The 12,670-nt window shown below is 45.4% G+C and overlaps 1 protein-coding gene across 4 annotated transcripts in view; it reads left to right on the forward strand.

Annotated features, from left to right (window-relative positions):
- The window catches only part of Camk1d (calcium/calmodulin dependent protein kinase ID), a 322,858-nt gene that overhangs the window by 269,551 nt on the left and 40,637 nt on the right, over window positions 1-12,670 (forward strand). For all 4 annotated transcript variants that reach the window (XM_069990366.1, XM_069990369.1, XM_069990368.1 and 1 more), the window contains exon 5: window positions 4,849-4,975. In XM_069990366.1, coding sequence (XP_069846467.1) covers window positions 4,849-4,975 — 127 coding nt within the window. The remainder of the gene's footprint in view (window positions 1-4,848; window positions 4,976-12,670) is intronic.

Consider the following 12,670-nt stretch of genomic DNA (forward strand, 5'->3'; position numbering starts at 1 on the left):
CATTTTTTAAAGCAGAAGTTCAGTAGCTGCCCATTATTTGCTGCTGGGTGTCAGCAGGTAAAGTGGGATAGCTTTTCCTTTCATTAGGATTGGACCAGGTGCCAGTGGTTCATACCTATAATCCTAGCTACTCAGGTGGCTGAGATCTGAAGATCATGGTTCAAAGCCAGCCCACACAGGAAAGTCCATGAAACTCTTATCTCCAATTAAGCACCAGAAAACTGGAAGTGGAGCTGTGGCTCAAAGCAGTAGAGTATTAGCTTTTAGCAACAAAAACAAAAACAAAAAACAACTCAGGGACATTGCCCAGTCCTTGAGTTCAAGTCCAGTGACCACCACCACCAACAACAACAACAACAACAAAAAAACACTCCTGGGCTAGGCTTTGGTTCAGTGGTAGAATATTTGTCAGGCTTACTCAGTGCTCTGAATTCATGCCCTGGACTAAGTACACTGAAATAAAGAGTACAAGACTCACTGTAAACTCTTCTTTCCGTATGTCATGTCCCATCAGTTTCCCTTTCCATAGGCCTCATTAGGACCTTCTTGTGATCTCAGAGACAGAGGATGTGGCTTGAGGCTAAACAGCATCTCTGCTTGCTGGACCTTGCCAGCAGGCTGACTCTGCAGGCCCTTAGTTCATTCCCCAGTATCAGGAGGACCCACAAAATAGCCATGACTTGGCTGGAGAGAAGATACTATGTTTTAGTTCCCTGTTAATGGCATCAGACAGGTGATTGCTCCCGTGGGGCTTCAGGAACACCAGGCTTATCCTTGTGGAAAGAACACAGCCATTTGGGGATCTTTCTGTCATCTCTTTACAGAGGCACAGACATGTTTCATCAAGGTAGAGGGAGCTAGGATTGCAAAATTTTTATGAACATTGAAGAAAATTAAAAGCACCTACATAATCTAGGCCAGAGCAATGAAGAGCATGATTGTTAATTAAAGGGAGGGGCACAGTCAGGACTATGATCCACTCCCTGCACTGTGGACACTGAGAGCTAGACCACTGTTTGAGTGGGAGATGCTGTCATCTCTGGCTGCTATAGATGAATGTCAGTTCATCACAGCCAAAAATGTCTCTAGACTTGGCCAGTTGTCTCCTGGGAGGCAGAAATACCCCTCCCCTCTTCCCAGTTGAGAACTACTGGACTAGGAATGTGATTATGCTGAACTGGAAGTGTGTTGATTCAGATCGTTTCAAAGATTACTTTGTGAATTCGAGTTAAGATTGGTATTCAGCTAGGCACTAGTAGCTCCTGCCTGTAATCCTAGCTAATCAGCAGGCTGAGATCTGAGGATTTCTGTTTGAAGCCAGGCAAATCCAAGGGACCCTTTTTTCCCATTTAACCAGCAACAAGCCAGAAGTGGAAGTGTGGCTCAAGTGGAAGAGCGCTAGCCTTGAATGAAAAAGCCAAGCAAGAGTGCCAGGTCCTGAGTTCAAGTCCTAGTACCAGCACCTACACACACAAAAGATTAGTATTTCAACGCAGGAATTGTCCACAGTTGTCTGTCAGGGCAACTACACACTAAGCAAAATAAGTTTAGTGTAGACCTTTCTAGAACCCTCGCAAAGCTTCCGTGTATGGTGGTCAGATCCCCTTCTGGTAGCCCTCACCTACAACCCACCTGCTGCCCCCTAATGGCCTCCCATCTAGATTATTCCTTAGCCTGTCCTCTCCGCCACCTTCTCAACTCCCCTACTCCCATCTCTAGGAAAAGCTTGGCTATCTTTACCAAGTCTTGAGCCAATACAAAGTATTGATTAAATGGTGAATGTCTCATTGATTTAACCCTCTTCTGATATAACTGTTCTTCAAGCAAGCATTTCATTGACCCAAATGAATATACTTCATGGAGGTCCTTTGGCAATGCCCTGCCTGCATTAAGCTTATTTAGCGGCAAGATTCACTTGATTTTGAGTCCTTCTTGCTTCTGCTACAGCTGCAGAAATGGGTGAGGGGATGAGGAAAAGAAAAAAGCAGAAATAGAAAAAAAATTCTTTCTTTCTACATCTCTAATTGGATCTTGTGTATCAATGTAGCCACCACCACCACCCCCAAATTCAGGGGGAAATGCTAGCCATGTGCACTTTATTATTAGAGTATTTCTCCTTGTTTCTTAACCATTGTTCCTCTTTCATCCCTTGACTGACTAGTTTGATTCTCTTTGAAAACTCCTTTGATTTTCCTCTAACTCACAGGAATTGTCACTGGACTTATTGAGTCCCATTTCCTTTGTGTTGTCATGGGAGGTGAAGGATAGTGTTTATTCCCTGGGTACTTTTGAAGAGCAAAATTATTTTGACACTCATTATAACAGCAAGGAAGACGGTGGCAGTGGAGGAGGGCGATGGAACTCCACCCCCACCAAATCCTTATCTCCCATCCGCCCTGTCTTGTTATCCTGACCTGTCCACCAAAAACCTATCAAATTGTTTCCACGAATCAGTTTGATACAGATGAATTTCCCCCGTAGTCCTGATGTGTTTTCTCATCAGCACTCCATCCCGTTACAAAACCTCATTGCCATAGTAACGACCAGTTAACCACCGTCTTTAACAAGCTGTCCAGTCATTTTTCTCTTTTAACAACATCAAAAGTGCAGAATGAAGACCTTGACTGGACTTCATGAGGAGTGGGGAGGGGGATTCTTTCTACACTGCTTCGGACCAGATTCAAAGATTGCACTAGACAGGCCTGAGGGGCGGGAGGGAAGTGAGAAGAGGGCTTGGAGGAGCCTGGCTGAAGTTTCATCAAGGACAGAGTCTTTGCCAGCTCTCAAGTTCTCTTCACAGCAGAGGCTGTCCATCAAGATCCCTCCACCCCTAAGTCCACCTGCCTGGCCCTGGCCCATATCTACCGGAAGACCAAAGCCCCCCACCAATCCCTGCCCTCAGGGGTTCTGTTGCCACACAACTAGGCCAAGAACCATTCTTCTGAGTAAGTCTGGTCATTCTACACAGAACATTGTTGTTCTGTGTAGCCCTGGGGAGGCTGTGTAGTCAATGTTCAATTCCTGGGGAGGAAAGCCAAAGGGAAATGGTGAGGAAGATTGGGTTTTCCCATCAGATCCTTCTCTCTGCATTTCTTCTGAGGTTTTTCACTCAGTGAGTCTTCAGAATCGTGGTAGGTGGAGGGTCCTGAACATTATCTTCCCTCTGGGAGAGCATCATCAGTTGAAAGCACTCTTTCCAAAAGAAAAAGCAAATGCAGGGGCCTCTTCGGTGTTCAGATTCTCAGCCCAGTGGATCAGAGAACCCTGGGGCCCTAGCAGCTCACTTTCCTCATCCTGAACCCTACCAGGAACATGAGATTCCCACATTTTACATACAAAGAGCAGTTTAAACCAGAATATGGACTGGAATTGTGGCTCAGGGCTGAGACCCTGAGTTCAACCCCTAGTACCTACTGCCACCCTTAAATGATAGGAGGATTATAGTTGGAGGCCATCCTAGACAAAGTGAAGACAAGATTTTTCTCTGAAAAAAAAAAAGCCAAAACCACTGAGGACATGGCTTAAGTATACTTGCCTAGTGAGTATGAGGCCCTGAGTTCAAACTCAGGCCTAACCCCTTCGCCACCAATATAGATATATATAGATATATATATAGATATATAGATATATATATAAAGACAAGAGAGAAATAATAAGAAATATAAGAAGAACTTAACTATGTGTCAGTGCTATCTGAGCTTAGCCCTATGTTATTCAAAGGAGCACACCAGAAGCCAGGCTTTCTGCAGAAAGGCAGACAGGGCCTCCGCATCCTTTAGGACACAGGGCTGGAAAGCACTGCAGCTCCCAGCTTGGACTTCATTTGGAGATGAAGTCCTTCTGCTTCCCAGGGAGGGAAGGGAGCAGTGCCTGTCAGTTTCAGCAAGGGCCAAATGCAGCCCATCTGCCAGAACTGCAGAACACTATGCACTTCAATGATGCTAGTAGGACAGGGAGAGAGACTCTTAGATTCGAGAAAAGCAGTGGGCAGAGGTCACTAAATTTTTTGGGGGGGTGGGCTTCCGGTCGTGGGGCCTGAACTCTGGGCCTGGGCGCTGTCCCTCAGCTCTTCAGCTCAAGGCTAGCACTCTACCACTTGAGCCAGAGCACCACTTCCAGCTTTTTTCTTTTTTTGCTTATGTGGTACTGAGGAATCGAACCCAGGGCCTCAGGCATGCAAGGCAAGCGCTCTACCACTGAGCCACCTTCCCAGCCCAGGGGGGTCACTAATTTTTATGTATGTATTTATGTATGTATGTATGTATATATGTATGTATGTATGTATTTGTGGTCATGGGCTTGAACTCTGGGCCTGAACGCTGTCCCTCAGTTCTTCAGCTCAAGGTTAGCACTCTACCACTTGAGCCACTGTGCCACTTCCTGTTTTCTGGTGGTTTATTGGAGATAAGAGTCTCACAGACTTTCCTGCATGGGCTGGCTTTGAACCACGATCCTCAGATCTCAGCCTCCTGAGTAGCCAGGATTACAGGCGTGAGCCACCAGCGCCTAGCAGGGATCATTAATTTAAAAAGAAACAGAATTCCACCTTCAGAACTGATTTTATGTCCCAGAATTCCCATCCCCCAAAATGAATACCGAATGGACATGTCTGAGAGGCATCCATCGGCTTTTTAGATTGCCCTAAAATATGGTCAGTCATTTTAAGTAGTCAAGATATTAGGAAAGGAGATGTCAGACGTCACATGCTAGGCAGCATGCCTAGTAAGCCCTGTTTTAACTGATGGCTATTGACAGAGACATCTACTGAGGCTAAAGGTAAGTTTATCAATAGGTTGAGTCTCACATGGTGAGTCTACCTTTAACTCTAATCTGTTTTTGTCTTTTTAGCCTGAAAATCTATTGTACTACAGTCAAGATGAGGAGTCCAAAATAATGATCAGTGACTTTGGATTGTCAAAAATGGAAGGCAAAGGAGACGTGATGTCCACGGCCTGTGGAACCCCAGGCTATGTTGGTAAGAACAGTGTGTGTGTGTGTGTGTGTGTGTGTGTGTGTGTGTGTGTGTGTGTGTGCGTGTGCGTGTGTGTGTGCTTGCGCGCATGCGCGCACATGTGCGTATAAGCATGCACAAATGACATAGGTCCATGTCAATTCTATCAGTCTTTGTAAGCATTTCAGCCTGGCACATGATCACAGCTGCCTTCATTTCTCTTGGGGGAAGAATAAAATATGAGCTACTGGAATGAGTTAGCAGGGAAGTGATTTCCCCTGAAACATTTTAATAGTTGGAAAGAAATCCTGTTTGATTTGGTAGTGGGCCTGACTGGAGACTGGGAGTTTGTTTGGAGGAATTCCCAGGTTCTAATACTAGAAATATTGCATGTATCTGTTTTTTTAAATGATTTACGGTGACATCCTGAGATTACAATAAGATACAGACACAATAAAACATGTAAAATGTTGAACCAGATGCAGCCAGTGCCAAAAATATATTGCCATCAGGAATCCTGACCAAATCTGATGAAGTCATTCTCTTGAGTTAGCTAACCTTGATCTGCACTGGAAAGCCTAGAATTAGGAAAGGTTTTTGGCGTTTTTTCCCCCCTGAAATCAGAACCTCACAGTCTTTGTACTGTGCATAGAAAAGGCAGAGAAAGCTATTGACAAACCTGAGCACATGCTTAGTGAGATTTTTTCATATCTAGCACACATGGGAAGTGTGTTAGTCAGCTTTCTGTTACTATAACGAATACTCCAGGTAATAATCTTATAAAGAAGAAAAGGTTGGGGGCTGGGAAAGTGGCTCAGTGGTAGAGTGCTTCCTTTGCATGCATGAGGCCCTGGGTTCGATTCCTCAGCACCACATAAGCAAAAAAAGCCGCAAGTGGCACTGTGGCTGAAGTGGTAGAGTGCTAGCCTTGAGCTGAAGAGCTGAGGGACAGCGCCTAGGCCCAGAGTTCAGACCCCATGACACACACACACACATACACACACACACACACGCGCACACACACACACACACACACACACACACACACAGAAGAAAAAAAAAAGGTTGATTTGGGTTCATAGCTTCAGAGGCTTCAGACTATGATTGGTTGGCCTTCTGGCCTTTGGATAGAAATGCCAGTGTTACATGGTTTTGTGTGTGTGTGTGTGTGTGTGTGTGTGTGTGTGTGTGTGTGTGTGTGTGTGTGTGTGTGTAATTTCTCTAGGCAAGAGTAGATTTTAAAAAATGAATGAGATAATAGCTAGGTGTGGAGATACATGCCTACAATTCCAGCACTCAGGAAGCTGAAGCAGGAGGCTCTAAATTAAAGGATCAGATTTTGATCTGTACCAGGATTCCCCTGCTGGAGTGCAGTCTAGCAACAGGGTCTGCCGCAGCGGAGAGGGCCAAGGTGGGCGGAGGGAGACCATCCAACTGCTCTGGCGCTGACAAGGCAAGATACCACGTGCGCTCGAACAGGTTGGCAGCCCCGGAAGCAGTGAGAAGCCACCAGATTCCAAATGCTTTTTAAAGGCAGCACAGCAAGATTTTCTGAGAGGCTGGATGTAGTGTTTGGGAGGGGGGGGGGCGGAGCCAGGGGCTCCAAGGGCTTTTGGCCAGTTGCTTTGCGTGGAGGAGGAAGAACTTGTGAATTGAGTACGATGTAGAAGTTTGCAAACAGGAATTTGGATTTGGGGTTTGTTAAAATTTAGCCTGCTCTCAACATCTTCCTGAACTGACCAACGCATAACCTTGTCTGAGGTGTGAATCTGCATGGAATGCATGGGCAGTGGCATCAGAGTGAATGACTAAAATAAGCAATAGACTCTCCGTGTCTGTGAAGCAAGCCCAGCCCTCTTGTGCTTGAAGACAACGTCAGTCCAGCTCAGCAGGGTGAAGCGAAGGCATGTGGGGGAGAGCTGGACTGACGTTGTCTTCAGGTTTAGAAAGAACTACAAGAATACAGAATGAGGAAAACTCCTTCCTCACCCCCCTTCTTCCCAGGGAAGTTTCTAGCTTTACAACTTTAGTTCAGTCTGTTTGTAGTTAGAAGTGTTGCTTCCAATTTGTGAGTCAGTGTTTTAGTTTTACAATTATCTAAATGGCTATACAGAGAATAATTAATCCTGCCAACATCAAGTGATTTCTGTGCAACTTAAGTGAGCTCCCCAGTAATGGAGAAGCAATGGGAAGAGGCTGTGTTTCCAATCATTGTAGGCACACAGGTCTAGAGGTAGAAATAGGAATATAGCCTCTGTCCTTACTTCTTTTCTCCCTTCCTTCCTTATTTCCTTCCATCTTTTCTTTTCATATTTCTCCCTCCCTTCCTTCGTTTCTCCCTTCCTTCTTTCCTTCTGTCTTTCCTTCCTTTCATGTTCTCTCTTCTTTTCTTCCTTTCTTTCTTTCTTTCTTTCTTTCTTTCTTTCTTTCTTTCTTTCTTTCTTTCTTTCTTCCTTTCCTTCTTTCTTTCTTTCTTCCTTCCTTCCCTTCTTTCCTTCCTTCCTTCCCTCCCTCCCTCCCTCCCTCCCTCCCTCCCTCTCTCCCTCTCTCCCTTCCTCCCTCCCTTCCTTCCTTCCTTCCTTCCTTCCTTCCTTCCTTCCTTCCTTCCTTCCTTCCTTTTCTTTCTCTTGGTGGTCCTAGAATTTGAACTCAGTGCCTTACAACTACTTGGAGCCATATCCCTAGGTCTTTTTGCTTTCTTATTTTCAGAATAGGATCTTATTAGTTGCCTGGGCTAACCTGTACTGCCCTCTTCCTATTTAAGCTTACTGCATATCTGGGGTGACTATGCCTGCTTTTTATTAGTTGAACCCCGGGATCTTGTGCGCTGGCCTCAAACCACGATCCTCCCAGTCTCCACCTCCAAGTCGCAAGGACCCCATGTGTGAGCTATGATACCCACCTGTATCTAAGCTCACTGAACTTCACTCTTTCACAGTTGCTCAGATTTTATACAACATTTATGGGAAGCAGTAGGTGAGCAACATCAACACATATGCAGTAGCATATTTCAGATATGAGGCAACTGAAACAGCTAAGAGAGGGCTCAAGGGCAGGCCTGACCCGGGGAGAATACCTGGAGAAAGTAGGATATGAAGCAAGGGCAAAGCTAAGGGGAGTAACAGATTCAGCCTGAGCCAGGGAACAGAGGCTGTGAGTCATGAGCTGCTTGTAGGATCTGAGAGAAAGGAACAATCATTTGGCAGAGGGAGAAGGCTGGCGTACGTAGGAGAAAAGATGGGTCCTCTCCTTGCAGTAATGCAGTGGCTGACGCAATATTGACCTGGATTTCCAGTCCATTGAACGTGAGTCAAGTATAGCATTCCTCTTGTCACCAAGAAGAGGTAAAAGTCAGAGCCAAGAAACTCAGTAACTGACTTACAGGGATGGCTCAGTTGAATTCATTAAAACACCCAAAGAGATTCTGCTGAAGCACTCAACAGCCACAGGAAGTGACAGAAAACACCTGTTTTGATGGTGTAATCAGTGAGACCACCAGTGAGTATGATATCCTCCTATTTGAGAGAGGAGCCCTTGTTTTATGTGTTTTTGCTTTTTCCTTAGTGTTGTCATATGCATGCAAATGTGGCTCTTCCGTCTCCTGGTTTCAGAAAGAACATACAACTCTTCGTTAAAGAACTTGAAACCTCTGTCTACAGATGGGGTGGGCACACTGTCACCTAGACGGTGGCAGGGTGTTCCTCTCTTCCTAGGAAGGTGATTTCAGGACAGCTGGGCAGTGTAGAGGGGGAGGGGAGGGCCATTAACGGCTCTGTGATAGTTTGAGAAAAGGGAGAGAATTCATTTTTTCCCATCAAGCCTCATTGAACAGTTACTGATCACTCACAATATTTCACCTGCCACACAGTAGTTATTTATGATTGGATGTGAGTCAGATCTACTCATAAAAAGGAAAGAGCACGGACATACAGCCTGTCTTTCTGATTATAAGCACAATCCACTTCTGAGTTCTGTAAATGGTGACTGATTTTTGAACTCAAGGCCTGAGTTCTGTCCCGCTGAGCTTCCTTTGCTCAAGGCTAGCACTCTACCACTTGAGCCACAGCTCCACTTCTAGATTGTTTTGTATTTTATTGGAGGTAAGAGAGCCTTTCAAACTTTACTGCCTAGGCTGGCTTTGAACCACGATCCTCAGAAGTCAGCCTCCTGAGTAGCTAGGATTACAGGTGTGAGCCACCAGCACCTGGCACTGGTAACTGATTTACTTCCTGGAACTGTATGAGAGGGTGTCACTGCAGCTTCCTTCCAGAATTTAGCTGTTGTAACTAAGAGCCATGGCAGACAGCTTTGGTCCACCTCTGCTTTAACTTGCCTAACATAGCTTAATCACTTTTGTGTTGGCCAACATTCTCAGAGAACCTTTTTTTTTCTGCTCAGCTAGAGGACTTCTCTTAATTTAGGTGTCACCATGTTTTTTGAACTTGATATGTGAGATGAAAGTGAGCTCTTGGAAATCAGAGGTATCCGTGAGTATAATTTTAAGATGAAAACTTCCACCTCAAATCAACCCAGCCTGCAGTTGGTGCCTGCCAGAGTAGTGAACCAGAGTGTGAGCAGCCTGCATACCTCTGCCATTGTTTCAACACAAGAGGGAGGTCCAAGCCTTCCCCTAAAATAAACTGAGTTCTCACGTCCTCTTACCTAAGCTAAATGTATCCCCCTGATTTTTTTTTAGGTCCTAATATGAAGTGTCTCTGTAGATGAGTGACTTTTTATCCTTTTTCAATGTGTGGGCATCTGTGTGCCAAGGATACCAATTGTCATTTTTCTTCTATAGTAACCCAGAGAACACTGGAACAAACAACAACAACAGGTTTAAGCTGATGAACAGCACACATTTTTTTTCTCCTCTTGAGCAGCCCGTCATTCTCATTCAAACTTCCCTCATAGCAACTCTGTGTCCAGCCCTTCAGTCTTTATTCCTGGAGTAGTACCTGCTCCCCACACCCCTCCCCAAGCTAAGTTTAGATTCATTCTCAAGTATCATATTCCAGAACCTGCCTGGAAGCATTCCATCATTGTTCTAACCCTCTTGGCCTATTAGTCTTGAAATGGGATTTCATGTAGCTAATAAATGATCATACAGGGCAGACAAGTCCAGCACAGGATAGAGATGGAATCTGGCTCACAATTACAGCCACACAAGCATGCCACACAGAGGGAGTGTAGTAACCATTTGCTAAAGATGACAGGGCCCTCTAGTGGCGAGACATGTATGCTAACTTTTTTTTTTTTTTCTACTCTGTCAGAGAGCTTGAACTCAGAGCCTGGGTACTGTCCCTGAGCCTTTTTGTTTAAGGCTGGTACTCTACCACTTTGAGCCACAGTTCCACTTCAGATTTGGGGGTGGTTAATTGGACATAAGAGTTTCCTGCCCAGGCTGGCTTCAAACCACAACCCTCAGATCTCCACGTTGTAAGTAGCTAGGCTTACAGACGTGAGTCACCAGCGCCACCTGCTACTTTTTTGAGCCTTGACAAGAACTCATGATTAGAATGCAGACAAGTAAGCCAGCATGATGTCTACATCTCATTAAACTGTGGTGTGGACCAAATAAATCTAGGGTGTCCACACCTACCCCTGAGCTATTTGCCCAGCCCTTTGTATCCTTCTGGAATTTCTTAACAACTCTCCTATGAGTCTTTGATGTTGGGGTGGAATTCACAGGTTTTGAACTGGTGCCATTTTGTCGTGGTAGGAAGGAGAGAGAATTGCATCTTGGTTGCTTACTCTGTTATGTGTCGTGGGTGAAATGTATGACATTGGAATGACTGTCGCAGCCTTCTTCATTCTGGAGTGTCACACTTGTCACATTTCACCATCATATCATGGTCACCAAGCAGACAGGGTGTTAAATCCCCCAAGGTGGCACCCCAGTTACCTATAGCCATATTACCTCAAGTGCCTCACTCAGACATTTAGCTTCCTCCAGACTACTGAATCCCAAGCGTCTCCCACACTGAAACCCACATTTCCTCCTCCATGTTTTCCACTCCTCGCCCAGGCCTAGTCTCACTTCTCTACCCAGCAGCTGCATTTTGGCTTTGGTAGCATTAGTAGCATGAGAGCCAAAATCACCTCTCCGATCTTATGGTAGTTATGAACCAGGGTGGCGCTTTAGTGGGGACTCTTCATGCCTATGGTAAAAGTCAAGAGGCTATTGGGAAAATCAGAGTGAGCTGCTCTTTAGCAATACATTCCGAGCAAATTTCAGCTCTACGTGAAGAATAAGGAAGAGCTAAGGAATCTACATCAAGAAGAAGAAAGGAGAGACAGAGAGAGAGAGCAGTCATACCTGTAATCCTAGCTACCTAGGAGGTTAAGACAGGAAGGACCTGTTTGAGGCCAACCTGGGCAGAGAAGTTGACAAGATCCTTTCTGAAGGAAGAGCGAGAGCAGGAAGCCTCACAGAGGCAGGCTGCGCCCATGTGCATGCCCCCAGCAGGAAGTGAGACTCTATCTCAAAAGTAACAAGCATGGGGTTGGGAAGGTGGCTTAGTGGTAGAGTGCTTGCCTTGCATGCACGAGGCCCTGGGTTCGATTCCTCAGCACCACATAAGCAGAAAAAGCCAGAAGTAGTATATGGCTCAAGCTGAAGAGCTGAGGGACAGCTCCCAGGCCCAGAGTTCAGGCCCCATGACCGAATAAACAAACAAACAAATAAGCAAACAAACAAACCAAGCAAAAGTCATAGCTAGAGATGTGGCTCAATGATAAGTAGTCTTGCCTGCAAGGACCTAGTCCAAAGCCTCAGTATTACAAAGAGAAATGAAAAAGAAAGGAAGGGAGGGAGGGAGGGAGGGAAGGGAAAGGAGGGAGGGAGGGAGGAAAGCAAGGGAAGGAAGGAAGGAAGGAAGGAAGGAAGGAAGGAAGGAAGGAAGGAAGGAAGGAAGGAAGGAAGGGAGGGAGGGAGGGAAGGAAGGAAGGAAAGAAAAAAAAGAAAGGAGAGAAGGAAAGAAAAATAAAGAAAGGAAAGAGGAAGGAGGGAAGGAAGGAAAGGAAGAAAAAGAAAAGAAAGAGGGAGGAAGGAAGGAGGGAAGGAAGGAAGAAGGGAAGGAAGGAAGGAGGGAAGCAAGGAAGAAGGGAAGGAAGGAAGCAAGAAAGGAAGGAAGGAAGGAAGCAAGAAAGGAAGGAAGGAAGGAAGGAAGGAAAGGAAGGAAGCAAGAAAGGAAGGAAGGAAGGAGACCAGAGCTGTCTTAGAACCTTCTGCCCCTCTTGTGATGAATTTCTCTCTGGAGATGAATTCTACCTCCAGAATAACTCAAAGCTGGATTATATTCTCAATGGGCCTCTAGAATTTTTTATTTATGGTCTCTGAGCAGGCCACCTTCATCTGTCTCTCCTGCCGTACTCCCCTGCCATTTAAAATAACCCTTGCCACCTCTTCAGTGTTACTAACTCTGGAATACTCTGATTTGGGTGGGGTGCTGTTGAATTCAGAGTTTCCTGCTTGCTAGGCTGGTGCTTGGCTCCTGGAGTTATATTCCTAGCCCTTTTTGCATTAGCTATTTTTCAGCGAAGGTCTCATATTTTTACCCAGTCTTCCTATTTACATCTCCAAATAGCTGGGATAATAGGTGTGTACCAAGGCACCCTGCTTATTGGTTAGAATGGGTCTCATTAACTTTTTGCCTGACTTTATCTAAGCATCTTGATCTGGGATGAACAACTTGAGTAGCTGGGTTATAGGCATGAGCT

Source organism: Dipodomys merriami, unplaced genomic scaffold (assembly GCF_024711535.1).
Source record: "Dipodomys merriami isolate MVZ:Mamm:240054 unplaced genomic scaffold, mDipMer1.0.p SCAF_4, whole genome shotgun sequence".
Lineage (NCBI taxonomy): Eukaryota > Metazoa > Chordata > Mammalia > Rodentia > Heteromyidae > Dipodomys > Dipodomys merriami.